This window comes from Pithys albifrons, chromosome 16 (genome assembly GCF_047495875.1).
Source record: "Pithys albifrons albifrons isolate INPA30051 chromosome 16, PitAlb_v1, whole genome shotgun sequence".
In the NCBI taxonomy this organism is placed as follows: Eukaryota; Metazoa; Chordata; class Aves; order Passeriformes; family Thamnophilidae; genus Pithys; species Pithys albifrons.
The window spans coordinates 12,169,047-12,188,651 of NC_092473.1; the positions used below are offsets into that span (position 1 = coordinate 12,169,047).

General features: G+C 43.0%; 1 protein-coding gene across 4 annotated transcripts in view; it reads right to left on the minus strand.

Annotated features, from left to right (window-relative positions):
• Nucleotides 1-19,605, minus strand: part of MAD1L1 (mitotic arrest deficient 1 like 1) — a 356,012-nt gene that overhangs the window by 189,797 nt on the left and 146,610 nt on the right. For all 4 annotated transcript variants that reach the window (XM_071570868.1, XM_071570869.1, XM_071570870.1 and 1 more), the window contains one exon: nt 55-111. In XM_071570868.1, the coding sequence (XP_071426969.1) occupies nt 55-111 (57 nt within the window). The remainder of the gene's footprint in view (nt 1-54; nt 112-19,605) is intronic.

Consider the following 19,605-nt stretch of genomic DNA (forward strand, 5'->3'; position numbering starts at 1 on the left):
ATTCTGTAAATAAATTAGGAGATAAAAAAAAGCAAGCAAAAATTGAACACTTACCATGTCTGCTCTTTGCTTGTGGTTTCCCACTTCTTCCAGCACCTGAGACAGCTGAGCCTTCGAGACAAAAAAAACCAGAAAATTAGGTATAGGATGTAATTTTGGATGTTAAATAACCTGCATCCTGTCCCTCCCCTCTCAAAAAAAATTCACCAAGGACATCAGGGTTTTCATGGTATTGGAAAGGAATTATAAGTGTTGGGTCTTACTCTGACCTGTGAGCATCCCATTCCATGAGACAATCCTGTCCCAAAGAGCCTGTAGCCTACACACACCAGAAAGAACATGTTTATTGTAGAGAATTCCACCAGATTAGCTGGCCCAAATTCCAATCCCATGGTCCAGACAGTGCCAGACGACCTTCTCCATTTCTTTGAAAACTGCAGAAAGGGTAGTCTTAAATCCACCCAATTTCACCAAGCTTAACTTTAGAGAACAAAGAGGTTTGGCTTCACAGCTCCCAAAAGGAGTGTGTGTTTCAGGGTAACTTCACAGGAAATGTTCTGCTGAAGTTCTGGGGTCCAGGGATGGGTTTAGAAGCCTCCCAGACTGCTGTGGGTAAAATACCAAGAAAATCTGCCCTGTAACATAAACCTCCTGAATTTCTGTGAGAAAAGATCCCAGTGCAAGAGTTTTTCTTTTTTAAGGGGAAATTTGAAATGTAAAGAATCTCAAACAAAAGCAGAATGACCTTCTGTTTTTCCTGCATAATTTGAGGGGAAACAAACTTGATTCAGAGAAGGATCTTTCACAGAGTTTTGTTTATGAAAAAGGATTTTAAACAAAATCTGTATTTTGGAGGTGGTTAAGAGAAGCCACATATAATACTTGAGTGCTATTACTTCCCACATCTCTAATTTCCCAACACTCTGCTAGCCTGCAATCAGCCTTTCTCTGCTTAGCAGAAAGCCCAAAAAATAGTCACAAGTGATGAGAGAGAAACTAATTTAAACTATGTAAACAAAGACAAGAAATAAAAACTATTTTCCTACAAACTAATTCCCATCATTTCAAGCAAATATCATTAAAACCCTCTGGAGTCCCTCAAACAATCTCTCACCACACATGAAATGAGTCTTTTGAGAACCACATCCAAAACAGAGACAAACAGCAAGCAGTTTATTACAATGAAAAGGAAAACATTCAGCTTTGAAGGTTAACTGCACTGAAATGCAAGCAAACAAAAAAATTACAGTCTTAGGGTTCAGCACAGCAGAAGTTCCACTTTGCAAACAAACAAACAAACAGTTCAAGATTTCCCTGGCCCCAGAGCTCAGCGGAAACTGAAAAAGTTTCAGCTTCTTGCTGTGCAGGGCAGGGGGTGATGTGACAGTATTTAAGGAACGGACACTCAAATAAGATGAAAAGGGTTTTAATACAAGCCTGGGAGACCTGGCACAGGAGAATGAAACACACTCATTAAACTCTGCAGGAGATGCCAGCCCCAACCAAAACTGGAGTGCCAGGACAAGCAAGTGAGAGGCAAAAATGAAATTACCACCAAGTTTGATGCTGGAACATCAGGAAACTGTAACTTTACAGACACCTGGGAAAGACTTTTTTTCCCCACTGCTATTGAAGCAGGTACAGTGACAGCAGCAGGTGGGAGCCAGAAGAGTCACTTGGGGAAGAATTAGGAAACATTCAGAGATGTTTGTTTAGGGGAGCTGCTGGCATAAACTTGGCAAAACACCACAAGACCAAGTGAATATTTTTGATTAAAAACTACTCTAACTTTTCTGTATGTTTATTAGCCTTATCAATATGAAGATGATCTTTAGATGGGAACCAGAATTCTATTCTAAACCAGATATAAGAGCTAATGAATTAAGAATTACATTTTTAAAAATACCTATTTTCTTACAGTACCTACCACTCTTGAATTTGAGGTTCCTGGCTCTGTTCAGCCTCCTGGTCACACAAACTCCTACAGGATCACAGAGTAACTCACAGTGGAGGAGTGTCCATCCCCTGAGGCTTTGGTGGGCACCCAGCCTGGATCAACCCCCCCCACTGTGCCAAGCTTGGGTCACCCTCCCCGTGTATTTCTCTTTACAATATCAAGATAACAGTACCCTAAGGGGCCTATTTAACTAGATGGGCATAAGAGCATTTTAAAGTACAATACCTTGATAAATGTCAGAAAAAAAAGGATAGCAAAGGCTGACACATTTTACTTCATGAAGAGACTGGAGAAACATTTTAGAGGGGAGAGAAATAATAAAAAGAGATGAGAAAAATCGAAAATACAAGCAGGAAATATGCAATAATTTATCATAAATATAATATGGGTTGGGGAAAATAACCATTTCAAGGTGCTATGCCAGCAGAGACCCAGAGGCAAAACCTGGACAGCAAATCCAAGCCATCAGCATGATAACAGCAGATCAATATGATTTGGAGAAGCAATCTGATAAGAACTAAATCACAAAGTAGGTTTTCTTCATTGCATTTATTTCTAGGCAGCTCATCTCAAAGGGGAAGTGCCAGAAACTAGTGGGAATTCAGAGAGCAACAACTAAACTTACTTGACTGCTGGAAGAAATGATTTATGAAGATTAAAAGATTTTTAAACATATGGTTTGACTACAATGCTCACAAAAGAGCAAAAGGGACATATTTAATGCATTGAGAGCTGTTACAGTGACAAGGGAAAACAAGGAGGCTGTGCCAGCACAGCTGGTGCTGTGGGACACACTCGCAGTCGGAGTGGGGACCCTCCTGCTCCCTGTCCATGCCCACCCCGCAGGCAGGGGGGAAGCACAAGACAGAGCCCACACTTTCAGTGGGATCTCTGCTGTCTCTGCACTCCCCAGGCAGCAAAACAGCCGATCTGAGAATGCTTTACCATGTCCAGTTTGTAAACATCAGCCCTGCCCCAGATTTTTTATTAGCCTAAATCAAACAGCGAGCCTTGCTCAGCTGTTACAGGACAGCTGCTTGTGAAGGGATTCACTGCCACAGGAAAACACAACCTAATCACCAGCAGCATGACAGAGGCACAGATTTTTTAATTATGAAGGAGAAATTAGGCTCTGAACTTATCCCCACATCTCACTTAAGAGTTCTCTCTGGAGGAGCTGCAGATGGCCCTGGCTGGTGCCTGGCAGCCCCCTGAGCCCCTGCCCCCAGCTCCACCAGGCATTGCTGGAAGACACCTGAAAAAAACACTGTCATGTTTCTTCTTGGAATTCATCTTTTCAGGAATGAACTGCTGGGTTTCTTGGTTCAGTCATCTCTGGCCACTTTCCAGACAACAGAAGCTTGAGTGATGGACCTGAGCCCCCCAGGGTAGGTGGGAAGGACATGGTGCCCTGGCACCAACAGGCACAGGAGGGTCCAGCAAATGCTGCAGCAATTTGTCAGTCCCATCTCAGAGTCCCACACTGGGAAAAGCCACATCCCTACCTACAGAGCATGTAGTGACAGGACAAGGGGGAATGGCTTCAAGACGAGAAAGAGAAAGGTTCAGATACCAAGAAAAAATTCTTTACTGTGAGAGTGGTGAGCCCCTGGCACAGGTTTCACAGAGAAGCTGTGGACACCCCATCCCTGGAAGTGTTCAAGGCCAGGCTGGATAGAGCTCTTAGCACAACCTGGTCTAGTGGAAGGGTTGGAACAAGATGATCTTTAAGGTCCCTTCCCACCAAAACCATTCCATTATTCTGTACATAGCCCAGCTCTGTGGTAGGAGCTTTTCAGTCAATCACATCCACCCTGGAAACTCAGGAATCTCTCAGCAGGATAGACTTCTGTGTTGAATTTACAGGCTGAACATAAAAGTTAACTCAAAGCTCCAAGGAAACTCTCTTTACTTAATACACATGTTCAATTCCCACAGATCACTAAGCTCAAACAGTAAGAAATCTGATATGCAAACAGATATTACGATTCAGATTACAAATACATGTAAAGTGCAGTTTACCCACAGAAGGCAGCACAGCCAGGTAGCAAAGCAGGGGGGGCAAAAACCCCTCTCAAGTATTCAGCTTTCAAAAAAAGGGTTTATCAACTCAAAATATTCATCTTACATGACAACACAGTCTAATCTATCAGTGGATTGCCATCTTCCAAAGAGAGAGAGGCAGGAAGGGAAGAACCTGTGCTCCATCCTCTCTGGGATGCTGCAGTTCAGCCTGAAAGAAGAGCCGGAGCTGTTTCCAAGGAGAGGAACCGATTCAGCTCCAAGGAGACATTTCTGAATTGTTTAGCTTGCTTCCCTGCATCAATAATTTGTCTTTACACCTTCCAAAAGTCAGCCTTCACTGACAGTGCTGGAGGAGGCTGGTTGGGGAGGGTTTAATGAATGGAACTGAAGCGATCTGGTGGTGACAACACAGCTGTTAAACTGAGAGCCCCCCACTCCTCCCCAGGGGCTCAACGTGAGCAGACTGCCCTGACCCACAGGCAAACAGCTCAAATGGGAGCCACATTTGTAGGGAAAAATTAACTACTCAATCTCTAATGAACAGTCTCTCTCTACACAACAATACCCTCCGCTCTACAAGCAATTAGCAAATCGAAGCGCTCTCTTTGTGGACCTGCATTAATTTACTCCTCGATGTGGCACATTAAGTGGCTCCCAGGTATGGCACAGCACAGGAGCAGCAACAGCCAAGCCCGTAAAACAAAAGCTTGCTAAAAAAGAGTTAGGGAAGCAAAATTATGCATGCTGCATACAGGGAATAAATCAAAACAACCTTCATTTGGAAACATCATTTTAGTCTTATGCTTTCATCAAAAAACATGATTATCTTAACAGTCACATTAATACAACGCCAGTACTTTACAAGGCAGAGAAACAAGTAGCACATTCACTACCTCAAATTAAAAAGAGCAATTTTTATTCCTCCTCAACAGGGTAAAATACCTGAGAACATACAAAGCTGCCTGTGCTGGGGTTGTGCTTCCACAGCTATAAATCACCTGTGGGTCCCTAGAAGGGAGGCCACTTGTTGGAAGGGCAGCACCTCTGCAGGGGAGGAGAGGAGGTTTTGCCTGGCAGAGCTGGAACACAGATACAAAATTGGCATTTTTACAGCTCACTGAAGCCCAAGATACCCTTAGAAGTATTTTATATGCAACAGTTGTATGCAAATTCAAGTCAAGTGTGATAATTGGCAAATTTAGGTATAATGTTAATTAATAGCTATTTCAAATTAATTAACTTCTAAGATAACTTCTTGCTTTACTCTTTGAGAAAGTTAACACACAATTTAAATTTACAAGGGTATATCAGCTACCGATCACAGAAATACGGAATCTTGAATGTTCTAACATGCCAAATCACTTCGGTTTCCTTGTGCTGCTGCTCCTCATTCCCTGGGCAATTTCACAGTAACTTATTTCCCTGATCACTTACAAAAGAAGACAGAAGATGATGCTTCTTGGCTCAAGACAGAGAGCCTTACTGTGTGGCTAAAGAGCCATGTGACCTAGACAAGGTTCAAGCCAGCACATCTTCTCTGGTGCCATAGGCTGGGGAAGAAGGGACAAAACCCACAATATCACCTGTTTCTACCAGATTCAGGAGACAAGATAAAATAAAGGTGCGTTGAAGCTGCAGCTGAAATAAAGAAGGAAACCTGAAAACATGGCAGCACTCCCAGGACAGTTCTGACAAGGAAAGCACTGACAGTAACACTTAGAATTCAATGCAATCTAAAAACACAGAGCCTCTGCACCACGCTGATGAGTTACATGGAACAACACAGGAACAGGATGAGAACACACTGAAGAAAACTTTGCAGGCACTAATTACCTTGCACATAAAGAATAAGACTGACTTGTGGGGAAAGCAGGAGGAAAACTTTGATTTCACAAAAGCCACAGACAGATGATTTCCGGGGGTGGCAGCGACCGAGACAGGAGTAACTCATCAGCCACTTGCAGTCAGACTTCACTCTATTTGCATACTGTGATCCAGCATATTAAAATATTGTGAGAACCGAAATGAAATTTTCATTAGTGTTCAATCTGAAATCTCACCCGTGGGATTCGGCTTTCAACAGCTCCTGAATGCATTTCCCTGTTTATGCTTTAAAGTTAGATATCCATTTATCCCACGTTAGCCAACGCCTGCTGCCTCCAGCCCACCACACATCGTTACTGCCCAAGGGCAGCGGCACAGGATTGTTCCAGCATCTCTGAACTGCACTACAGAATTACACTGGATTAAATGGTCATTTCTAATTCAACATATTTTGATGCTTTGTAGTTGAAATTGCCAACCTTCTGCAAAATTGCATCACTTGAGATCACAATCAGGAAGATGGTTTAGTACCAGCCATTGCTAAAATAATTTCCTTGCTGCTTTACAGGCTCCTTATTGCTGTTCTTGAGAAAGTTCTCCTGGTTATAAAATCAAAAGCACATCCTTTATCAACTGGGAAAAAACAGCTACAAATAAACTCTGTTGCTGTCTCAAAAGCATCCAGGAGACCATGTTATCTCACAGGAGCTGGATTGGAAGTGTCAGGGAGCTTGGCCTGATGCAAAAGTGAAAATTCCCCAATAACTTCTAAATGTGTTTCAGAAATTTAGATTCAGTGAAAGGACACTCACTCTGACCCGCAGAAAAGCTGCAATAGGCAAAACAGAGACTGTCACTTACTAACATAATTTATATTATGAGGACAGGCTTACAGCTCAGTGAAAAGCCTGTGTGTCAGGCCACAGCTTATGTGGTTTTCCATGTAATTTAGTCCTTAATTTTACCCCAAGCAAGGACAGGAAACATCGGAAACTAGAATGCCTGTAAGTCAGATGTCCCACATCTCCAGGGACTTGTGCTGCTGGGCATAACAGCAAACCACAACACCCAGAGAACTGGAGGCCACTGCTTTGTGCACAGCAGGGAGTGTTTTTCATCAAAAAAGCAAGAGCTGCTCCTTCTCCAAACCCCAGTTTTGTACTGGATTTGTGCAGGGAAATGCCGCCCCCCAGTGAGAGACAAAAAGCAGCTGGTTACCAAAACGTGGGAGGAATAAAGTGAACACTCTTGGGTGCTAAACAAAAAATGATACTGCAAATTGAAAAATTGCCAAAGTCATTGCTATGATTACTGAAGACACAGGGAAAACATCTCCCCTAGCAAAAGTATGGGCTCCTGTCAACACTCTATCCATATTTACTGGACAAAGGGATAATAACCAAACCTTTCACTTGCTGTTAAGTCTCAAGGACAGACCAATCTCTCCTCTCCTCTTTGAGAGACACAGTCACTTAGTAACGTCAAGAATTCTTGACAGTAAGCTTATTATAAGGAAATAACCCCACGGTCTGCCTGGTTAGACTATGAGAAAAGGATGTTAACAGAGTGACTGTAGAACAACTGATATGAGCAAGACAGGATTCCAAGCAGAAATTGCCCACATCCTTATCCCTAGCAAATCACTTGACCCAGCTCAAAGTAAGCTGAATAGTCCTGCAGCAGAGACCTGGCTTTTGTTCCCACTCTGCCTAACAACTGCTGAGAGACCTGGGGCCAAGCATTAAACTCTGAAACTCCTTTTCTCTCCCTCTCTAGCATAAAGAAAATACTAAATCTTCAAAAACCTTCAGCCAAGGATAATCTCTGAGCACAAGGTGCCGTTACTGACACAAACCACACCTGATGGGCCACACCACTCGGGCTCTAAAGGGATTAAGCACCATATTAAGTGTAGAAGTCGAGCACCAACACGTTCAGAAGTGGCAGCAACCCCATCTCCCTGATCCTCAAAGCAAAGGTGACCTTCACAACTCCAATAAAATGTAGAACTTGGAGAAAGACTCTGAACTTCTCTAAATCTATTACATCAACACTGTTCACATAATCTCCCAGACAGATGCTGCCAGGGAAGGAACAGCACCAAAGCAAACTGGGAGATGGAAAAGTGCAGAGCATTCAATTCAGCAAAGAACGAGTCCCTGGAGATTAGACAGCCCCATGCCAGACTGAAACACTTACAAAGGCAGCACATAGGGAGGAAAACAATGGGCTCAGGCAACAAAACAGCCTTAGGTTTGCAAAAACATCACAAAACAAGAACAATCATTTGTTGTTTTAGTCTCTGAGGTGCAGCTGAGGTTGAGGTGAGGCGAAAGAGCAACATCCCAGCAACTCTTCTCCTGTTTTCCCTTAATGTTTTTGTTCAATACCTCGCTAAGAAGGAGCACAGAGACCAAAAGACGAGCACAGCTCTGCTGGGAATAACGTATTTTTGCAATAGGTCTCCTTTCCTCCATCCTAATCAAATGGTGCTGCAGTCCCTGGGGAGAGAATACAGTGCCAAACAAAAAAATGTGTTTGCAGCTGCTTCCTCAACAGCAAAGGGCATCCTGACTGATGAAACTCTGCCAAGCCAGTTGCTCCCAGCACGATGCAGTCAGCCAGTCCAGCAACTCCAGGACACACACGAGTGAGTGCTGGCTGCTGATGGACTCTCCAAAGGAGTCATTCCCCATCACTGGAACACCCATCAGAGAAGCCTCTGCCACCAAGAGTCTCTTTGTGGGCCCAAAAATATTCCAGTCTCAGAAAAGTAGCTGCATGTGCAGATATAGCAGGAGTTTCTTCTCTTTTGCTGCTCTCCCAGCAAAATTTTTAACCCAACTGGCATCAAATCTGTCTGCTGAGGATTGACCACAGATCTATCTCTAGCCAAGAGTAAAACAGATTATTAATATATTAGTGCAACTCAAAAACTTTAGAGAGTATCAGCCCATTCCACAGGGAAACAGCAAATAGGTAAAGGAATACAAATCACCTGGAGGACTAAAGAGAATTAATTTCACTGTGCTGTGGTCAAACCTCTAAGGGTAAAATGAAGGGATACCAGCACCCAGCCCTGAAATGGGCTAAACTCTAACCCTAACCCCTGGACATCTGGTTATTTATCACAATTTAAGTGACCTGAAAATAGGTACTGTAAGCAATTCTGAGATCTGGTGAGCACAATGTTTTCTTCAGGTTGTATTAACCTGGTTGGAATGGGGAAGCAAAGCTAGAGACAAACAAAGGACACAACTGTCAAGGGGAACAGAATTTCTACTATTAGATGTAATAACAAAGCTGGTTAGGGAAGAGGGGAACAAACGTTTGTACATTTTTTAAATTTTCTGGCAAAATTTCAAGTTCAGCTCATTTTAATTTATTTTTTTAAATCCTTTAGATTTATCAACAGAACAAGTTCAGGCTCCAAAACCCTTCTCTTGATGAAAACAAACATTAGTACTCACCAAACCCAGAAAAAGAGAATCTTAAAGACTAGAAGTGGTGGCAATGTGACACTCAGCATCTATCAAATTGTCAACTCTTTTGCCACTCCTTCCTATGCATTTTTTCCAGTACAACCTCCCTAGATCTAAGCTCTCCCCAGGAGTTGCCTCCAGCCAGGTTGATAGCCAGAGGGAAAGAAATGGCATTTTGTTGATGAAGTCTGTAAATTGGCCAACCAAAATGCTCACTCTTATCCATTCATCACAAAAAATGGTGGAATTACATCTCTAACTAAAAAAGCCCTTCTAATTTCAGCCTGATGAGTCAGCACTGCTGCATCTCATCACTAAGAGTGATTCATTGTCACTGCACTTCTCAAAGTCAAGAATAAGGGTATTCACCCCAATTCACTGTCATCTCATAACTCCTCTGGACTCAGACACAGTGTTTGCACACAGTATTGTTATAATGATTTATGTGAGCATGTCGCTTTTAATTTAGAGGGATAAAGAGTTATTGTCACTCTACCGACCATAAAGCAACATTTTCTTTCCAGCGAGCTGACAGTTGAATACCTGGAAAATATTCTTGTTTGCCACGAAGGAGAGGGCTCCACATCCCAAAGCCTCAGGGTGTCAATGCTGCTGAGGACACGAGTGAATGCCCAGTGTCTTCAGAGAGAAACACCACTGAGTTCAAAGAAGCCTTAAGTGGAGTTAGAATCTGAACAGGAATTCAGACAAAAGCCGTATGGATGGAAAACCTCTGCCCCAAGTGAAGCAATGGTGAGAAAAAAGGTTTGGGGCATGGATTAGACCTCAGAAAGATTATCTGTAGCTGCATGAAACAAAGAATATTGGAAGGTAAGCAGCCAGCAGCACAGCTATGGTTTCTTCTTATTCAAGTCTCTCCTATCACTGTCACTAACCTGTTATACCAGGGCTGCTGAACAACTCCCACTGACCTTACACTCCTGAGGAGCACAGAATCTCCCTTCAAGCTGCCCAAGGCTCTTGGCAGCTGGTGATGTGTGGTGATAGCTCAGAAAAGATGTCTTTAATGATCTGTCAGTGCTGTGAACTCTGTCCTAGTGCTACCTCACTGCTATCCCCACACACACACTCCTACCAGGAACCCTCAGGCACATCGATGCACTTCCCTGTGCAACTGTTGTGAGCCAACCGGCAAACCCTGTCAGGAAGCAAAGATTCAAGTTTAGAACAAACTTTTTTTTTCTCTTTTGGGTTAGTTTTAATCAAGTTTTGGTTTTGTTCTGGTTCTCTGCACTACTGCAGAAGTTGTCCAAGCTCAAATAAAGGTCAGGGGAGGCTTTCAGCCAGCACTGCCCTTGGCTTGTGAAATTACAGCCAGCATGTTTCTGGCATCCAGGAGAACAGTGGGGAAAGTGCCTAAGCCTCCAAGGGTCTCCAACAAATTTCAAACTCTCTTGGAAGTTGCTTGGTAACAACATTCACCCCAGGGAAAGCAATGGCAGCTCCCGCCCTGGGATCGTGTGCATTCAGGACCTGTCTGCTCTGCTGCCAGAGTATTTCCAGCCTCCAGCCTGGGTGTATAGTTGGATTTTGCTGAATAAAGCAAACATCACATTTTAAACATAGCTATTATAATTAGCAGAAGCTCATTGCTCAATTCCCCTTCCAGACAGGGATTTCCAAATGTCACAGTGTGCTCAGCACAGCTGATCTGTGCCGATGGCTGCTCTGAACACAACTGACCTGGGAGGGCCCAGAGCACAGAATCAAATCCCATCACAGGCAGTGAGTTGGAAAAACAAATAGGGTAATTGTCCTCCTTCAGCCTGTACCTTCCTGTTCCTGTACTATCTGTGCAGCACTGCGAGCAAGGCAAGGCCAGCAGAGACACTCCTTGACACAGAAGGTACATTCATGTTTGAGGCCAAGCAGGGATGACTTTGGGAATTTTACAGCTGTTTTGTGAGTCAGTCTTCCAGATGACTCTGCCTCTTCCTGGTTGTCCTGCCACAGTATCATGGCATAAAAACAAAGAGCAGTAAGGGGACAATAAAAAGGGGGGAAACCCCAAACCAGCACAGCTACCAGTTTCCCACACCAAAGAACTCCTCCCCTTGAAGGAGAGGGGTAGCACTTCCACTTCCAGGTATTGCAAAAATTGTTTCCAGCCTCCACTTAACTACAGAAACCCTGGCACTGCTGCACAGCTCAGCATGGCCCATGGAACCAGCAGAAGTCCAGCTGAAGTTATTCATGTGACTGTGATACAACATCTCACCTGTGGTGTCCAAGTGTCTCACCCACAGCTCCTGCCTCGCTTTTGGGATATGCCAACCCAAACTTCCTCCACCTCTCCAACACACCCATGAAGGGCTGGAGATGGTGGCACCAACCCTGCTCATTAAAATATAAAAACAAAGCTCATGTGACCTTTGGAAGGCCACATGGGCAGCTACAATTTACAATTATGTTACGTCCCATCAGGTTTGTGCTACAAACAGATTAACAGCAGAATTTGCCTGAAGTTCTAGGGATAGAAATTCCTTACACTGAAAAAGTAAAAAAAAATCCTCCAAGATGCCAACTGGAAGAAAAAAAAAGTATCAAATACCCTCAAATGAAATCAAACATCCCTGCATATCATGGTCATGCTCCTGTAACTTCTTAGAAGACGAACAAAACTCTTCTCCTCTTCTTTGAGAATTTATTCAAAACAAATAAATCCCAATGGAATTTAGGCACGCTGTAGAGGCTCCAGCAAAAATCATAAAAAAAGCAAGCAAACTAAAAAGATCCTCTCTTGGCACGCTCTTGAAAGAAGGATTCACCACATTTCTGATTGACTGCCACTGTGGTTTAAATGAATCAGCTATAAATAGGCAACAAATGCAAGGCAAGCACTTGAAGGGAACAGCAACGGGGTTTTTTGTTTTCTCTTGTTATTGCTTAATGGTTTGTTGGGAAGGAGGTGGCTGACAAGGTAGAAAAAACGTGGCAAAAATATAAAGAAACAGAAAAGGATGGTGTGTGGGAAGGAAGGATAAAGAGACACGAAGACATTCAAATGTGTGAAGTGCACAACTACATTTTTGCCTCTAGTTTTCCATAGGAATGAAGATCAGGGATGGGAAAAGGCACACAGACCTGCCACTGAGGATGCCCTGAAGTTCCCCACACCCCCACAACTTCAAGAAGGCTTTTATGTTATCAACAGTCTTAAGTGAGAACTCAGGCTCCTTTGGGCCACCTTGGAATAATTTCTGGCCTTTTCTACGTATCAGATTCAACATATGAAGTGCAGCCATTCAAGTGAAGCACTGGAAGTGTTTGAGCAGAGTCTTGTGCTAAGAGTCATCCAAAACAGGAGTGGACTCAACACTATGAAAGTTAATCAGCCATCCACATCATAAGAAAAATGAAAATATTCCTGTCAATGAAATACAGGCCTGGAGGAATCTGAGTCATACACAGAGAGGATCTTGTTTCTGGAAAGCATTTGCAGGAAAATTTCTAATAAACTACATTTTAAATACTGAATAATCGTTTCTCAAAATAAGTGGAACTTTTATTTCCCAGCTCTTGTTCCAACTGTCTGCTCATTCTCCTCCTCTTTCCCACAGCTAGTCTGACTGCCCACATCCTCACTCTCCAGCTTGCTGGCATTCTTTAAAGCAGCCAACTTAATTATCCTTTTTAATTACTCCTCCTTAATCTTATGCTCCTTCTTTCACGCCTGAAAGAGGCTCTCACAGAATCCAAGGAGCAGAAAACCACCTGGTTTCCCTTCCCAAGGAGTCTGAGTAGCTTTAAGGCTCATCTCTACTCCTGCAAAGAGCCTCCTTGCAACTCCACAGCAGACCATGCCCAGCACACAGAGTTTGCCAGGGACCAGAGCAGGATCTCCTCAGATCCTTCCCCTCTGTGGGGATGGATGCAGGCCAGCTCTGCAAACTTCCTCAAACTATTTCCTCCTGTAGGGAGGTGGAAAAGGCTATAAAAATGGCCTGAAATTTAAACTTAAACTCCAGCAGGTAGTATCTTTCCCTCCTTAAAAAAAGGTTTTGGAAAGGGTATGAAAGGGCTACAAAAAACCCATCCAGGCAGGAACAGAACAAGTAAAGAACCATCCATGCATTGCATAGGCATGATACATGTTTTGTTTGCCATCAGTTCAATTTTCATTGTAAAATCTTGCAGGAGTGGGGAAAGCGTGGGATTAGTCAATTTGAGGCTGAAGCCCTTTGTTTATCCATAAAGTTGAGCAGAAGGAACAGAAGGGCCTATTTCCTTACATCGCCCCATCAGCGCTGCTCAGGTTTGGGCGGAAAGGATGAACTCCAGAGGGAGCACTGCAATTTTATCTTGGACATGGTCCATTTGTTTCCCCTGGCCCTTCTGCTGAGACTGCCAACAAAGATACTAGACAGGATGATATTTTTGAGATGCAAGTGTTTATCTTCTCTGAGTGAACCAAAAGGCAACTCATTTCAGGAAAGCAATCCAGCAACCCACAATTGCTTCTTGCTCCAGCAACTGCAGCCTGACAAGGGAAAAGGTGAAACTGCTGATGGTCCCATTAGAAACCTTGGATTTTCCTGGCTCCTGAATGCCTGCCTAGCAAAGCCTTGCTATAGAAACAGAAAAGATCTCCCTCCACTCGTGTAATGGTTTGGCCCATGGCTTAGGGAACAGGAGGAAGTTGTAACATATGCCGAGGTAATCTCAGTTATTCGCTCCTGCCACAGAGGTACAGGCTGCACTGAACCTGCCCCGGTGTCACACAGTGTGGCACACTCAGTTCTGTTCCCAAGGTGGGTCCAGGCTCTGGTGGGTGGCACCACGAGGGATGTGGTGAGTACACACAGCTAAAGCTACAGCAAAGTCAAATCAAACAGCAGAGGTGGGGTAAGGCAACATGGAGCATGACAGGAGCTCCCTGCTGGAAATATTTGCAAGGAAGAATTGTCAACACTTGTTTTTTTTAAGTTTCTCTTCATGCTTAAGTTTTAACCCAGCAGATAAACAGCTGCAAAGATTCACCTGTGCCTAAAAGGGCCTGACCTCAGGGCAACACCAGCTTGTCTGTCCCTCCTAGGCTGATACATGTCTAAAGGGAGACTCACTCTTTGTGCAAGAGGCCATATAGGAAGGGTATATAAATAAGCATTTGCTGTAAAAATGGTCATATTTGTGCCATGCAGCAGCCTCCAGGTATTCATGAAGACTTGAGTGTGACCTTTTCTTTTCTCAATCCCTTTTGCTGTTCAGAAACAAGTGCAATCCAAAGAGCAAGTGGAATGCAACGGAAAATAATCTCCACAATAATTACAATAATGTGTACAGTGTTGATGGGCTGTGGAAATCAGACACAAGGACTGTGGGTCTTGCATGGCCTAAATAAAAAGGTGCTCATTATCCTGAGAGGAAATGCCACTTATGAACGATAAGGTCACGGTGCACTGGGAAGATAAATGTCATTTCTCTGTATAGCTGTGATAGTCCCACCTACCGTCTTGAGCAACGTATGCAAACAGCAAAGCAATAAAAAGCCTGTAGAAGTAGCCTGGGACATTATTATTTTAAGAGTATAAAATCACTCACCTGGAGTTCTTTAGACATGCCTTCCTTACATATATACACACATGTATTTACATTGTGCTTTTTGGGAGTCATGATATATGAAAATAATTAACTGACACGTTCAAACAAGCTTGGCTATGAAGAATTTGAGACTCATCCTGTATTTTATACAGCTATAAACATTCCCAGGAATTACATCTATCTGCATAGGTAGTTCTGCACTCCTCAAGCCCCCAGGCAGTCTGTGCCAAGCACAATGAGCAGCTCCAAATAAATACCATCCATAATGCTACAATTCTCTCTTGCAGCAGCTCTGTGTGCTGCCTCGCTGCAGCTGAGACACAATTAAGAACACTCAGATGATCTCTGAGCACAGAGTAATCCCCTCCAAGGAGGGATGGCAGCCCAAGGGGGGCCCAGGTACCTTCAGCCAAGGCTCTTTGAAGGCAAATCACAAATGGCTTTGTCACTCCAGCTGTCCCTAAAACCTTTCTTCACTCAGGAGGTCACAGAATGCTTCAGAAATCAGCACCTTATTTTGCTAGGTAGAACCTAGAGAGGTCAAAGGTGTAAACATTTTATCTGAATATTTGAGAAATTAGGGAGTTGATCAATCCTAAGGCTGCATTTTCACTGATGAAATGACCTTTTGAAAAAGGGAATAAGCAAGATGATTAGAAAGTGAAGAACTCTGCATCTGTATATTAATAAAATTGAGTACTCAGAATATAATTGCCAAGGTAGGGTTAGTAACAACCAACTTAGCAATACCTGCCATGACAATTACTGGTTTATGGTATCTACCATCAGGCCAGCTCCCAACTGCACTGCACAACCCGGATTTTAAGAAAAATTCAGAATTTGTGGGCTCCCAAAGGTACTTCCATAATTACAGACACCCATCATTTTTGTGTACACAAATAATGTATGGTGGCAACATTTACACAAAGAAGCCTCAAATCCTCTCCCATTACACAAAATATTCCACTTAAAAAAACCTCTACAAAGTAATTACTCTGTTCATGTCCAAGGTTACTGAACATCTCATTGTGTTTTCATACACCAATAACACTATAAAGTGTTATCTCTCAGGTTTCTTGTTGATTTCCTTTAAAAATCAAAAATATTTAGGTTTAGCAACTCTTCCAAGAACCAGCTTTCCAATGAAACTGTTTCTCCAGTTTTCCAAAAGCACACAAAGTTGATGCTGTGAGAACTCACGTTTGGGAGTGTGACGTGAAACGCAGGCACAGGAACACAGAATAGATAAAAATCAATGCTTTAAACAAGGAATCACTTCTGTTTTTAATGTGGGCTTGAATAGAACTAGAAATCTGAGCATACATCTGTCAGAGCTGCAACCATTAGAGCCATTTAAACAAATTGAAAACATAAATCAGTTCAATATGTCAGATCAATGTGCCATGCATTTCATAGTCAGGATACTGTCACCACAGCTGGATTCATGGCACGTGTATTCCACAGTACTGCCTGTTTTATTAAACAGCATAAATAAAATTCAAAAGAAGAATGCAACAACTTGCATTACAGGAAGATTGTGGCTTTCTCCACAACTCTGGACTTCCAGTTTGTTTTGCTGAAAAGCTTTTAGCACAATCAAAGCACATTTTACATTAACACTGATTAAAGCAAATAGATAAATTGCAAAGCCTCTGAGAAAACACAACTGTTCCTTACAATTTACCTGGACCACCCCTGAACAGAGCAGATCTATATCAACAGCTTAGTTTCTGTTCACAGCATGATGAAAACTGCTATCAGCTGAGCTTTTCACTGACTCTGCTCACAGCCTTCCCCAAATATTAGCAGGCTGGTCACATTCAAGAGAAAAAGAAAAAGAGGAAAATAAAAAGAGGAGTCCAGGCACGTTCCTCTGAATTCTGCTCAAGTTATGACTGGCAATGGTGCCATACTCTAACTCATGACCATAATACAAACCAGGCTGGGGAAATGGAGGTGCTGCAGCCTCTGGACAAACCAGCCCACAGGGAAAGACAGGTGAATGGATGGGAGCAAACAACTCACAGCCACGGAGAAATACTAATTATGTGTGTTCTGAAACAAAACAACTGCAATTGGCACTTGCATTTAGGCACCATTAGACTAACTGTGCTCAGGCACTACATTGAACCAGGCTTTGTGGACTAATTAGTTCCCTGAAGAAACACCTCTTCTACTGCTTGTAATTAAGGTCAAAGTAAAGATCAATGGGCTTCAGAAAGAAAACCAAGACAGTGACTACCATTGTTCTAACTGCCACAATAACCAAAGTATTAAGTGCATTAAAGAGGATCTTATGATCCTTTCAAACTGCAAGGAGCAGGAGTGTTGGGATCCACAAGAGCATTGGAACAAGCTTGGGTTGATGTTTTCTCAAAGCACTTTTTCTGTTTATATGTTATGACTATTTGGCAACAGGATTTCATAACAGGATTGCAACAAAACCCCATCCTGGATGCCACAGAAACACAGAGGGCAGAACTGCACTGAGCCTACATTGAGGCCTGGCAGGAAACCCTTGGAATCTTTACAGAGTGTTTTTTAAATAGAAAATAATAATTAAAAATATTAATACCTCTCTTCCAGAAGACCATCATCATGAATTAAAAGATTACATGAGAACACTTACAAATACATACTTTAAATCTTAAATTATGCAGAGATTATGCAATTATTCTAAAAGGAAGCACTCCAAATCACAGAATTCAAATCTAATCATTGTAAAAATCAATAAATCTCAACAAGTTCAGAGCATCTTTCAAGACGTCCATACAAGTGCTATTTAATGTCATTAACACAACCCAAAGTTAGGGAATAGCTAAAATTTCCATGGCATTTTCCATGTAAAACATCATCCTGATGTGGAATCTTTCACTTTTTTTTTTCCATGAGATAATTACCTCCTTTCTCCCCAGAATTCCATGAGCTATGAAAGCTTTCATCAGTGTGAGAAGGTTCCTAAGGAGTAGTTCTAACAAACAGAAGACATTACTGGCCTAAGCATTGAAACCTCATTGATTCATTGATGCAGTTCAAAAGAGAGGAGAAACACTGAACTCTGGAGCTCCCCAGGGAAACATAACCTAAATAAGCCCAGTTTTTAGTTTGGACAGAAATTGGTCACTCCTGGCCTATTTTCCAATTTTCCCAAGAGTCAGACACCAAAACATTCATCAGGTGGTTGAGCCACATGAGCAGGTACCACACACTTGAGGGGCTGGAAGTGCTCCAGAGGAAGTGGCATTGCTTCCAATAAGGTCCCATCACCTTCCTCAGAAAGAGGCCACATACCTTGGAAGTTGTGGGGAATCTTTGATCATTCCTGTCCCAGGAACACTCAAGTACCCCCAAAGACAAACCCTGCCACCAGATGTGCAGCACAGCAGTGACATGGGCTGCAGCTGCCCAGTCCACATGGATGAGACCAGTGCTCCACCAAATCACCACTCTTTTCAGCTTGGAAGAGACTCATAGAGGATAAATCTCTGAATTAAAGGCAGAAAGCTCTTTGTCCTGATGTAGAATGTCTCTCTATCATTGCAAAAAACCAAACAATTTTGTAATTGTGGAAAGTAACACTGGAAAATGGTGTAAGCACTAAAGGGACCTGTACAGCAACCTCCCCTCCTGCCTTCCATCTGTCCCTCCACACTGCCTGCAACACCAAGTGATGGGGATTGATGCAAGAATATATTTCTACTCTTACAAAGCCTTCCCATTGGGAAGCTGGGAGCTCACTGTTCCTAACTCCATTCCCCAGAGATGCTTAGTTTGCCTTTTTCTTTCTGCTTTCCACATGGGAGAGAAGGGAGACACGTCATCACTGCTCTGCTTGCACCCCACTTCAGCAGGAGGGATTTGTACCACATTGCACAGAAGTAGCTCTTTCATGCTATGTCTTCAGTGCCAACAGGGCCACTGCTCCCACTCCGAACGTATTCCTGCTTCCTCCTCCACCTAAAGACCTCTAATTGCAGAGCCTGTATCTGTCAGCACAGGCATGCAGGCTCTCCAGGGTAAAGCATTTTAAAGCTCTCAGCATCGCATGAAACGCTCTCCCCTGTTCTATTGTGGTAAATATGACTCACAACTGCACATCAGTTATCGGCTCTTTCCAAAACATCACTAAGAAAGACCCAATTTTAGATCTTTTGTAGGAATTCAGACCCAGTTCATCTGTTTCTCTTGTTTCCTACAGCCAGTGACATCTGAACTTAATCCAAATTCCTTAGGTCAAGCCTCTTTTGTGCTTGGTTATTCACAACATCACCAGAAGAGGCTACAGGAGAATTTGTTCACACCAAGAGCATTTTAAGTGGAGCACAGTTGGAAGGAAGGAGAGATCTTTTTATTGCTGGCATCTCTCAATATCCTTGGGCTGAAGTGAGATCCCTTAGAGGCCGAGTACAGGAGCATTCCCACATCCTCTGAGCATCACACCTAGATGGGGACATCAGCACAGTCTCACTTTCCAGCAGGCTGAAACACTTCAGACAGCCAGAGCCCATCCTAAACTCCCTGCACAGGATATCATTTATATTTATCATTACTAGACACCTTTACATCTAGAGAGAGTCAAGACTTGACCCAGGAAGAGAACAGAAAGGAGAGTGTCACTGACTATCTACACCAGGAATGCGACTTTCAGCAAGGGGGGATAACAATGACAATTATCTGCCCCTGTCCTTCCTGCCCTCAAAGCACATGAGGGCAGCAGAGTTGGAAAACATTGGAAAACGCTCTTCTGTCCCATCC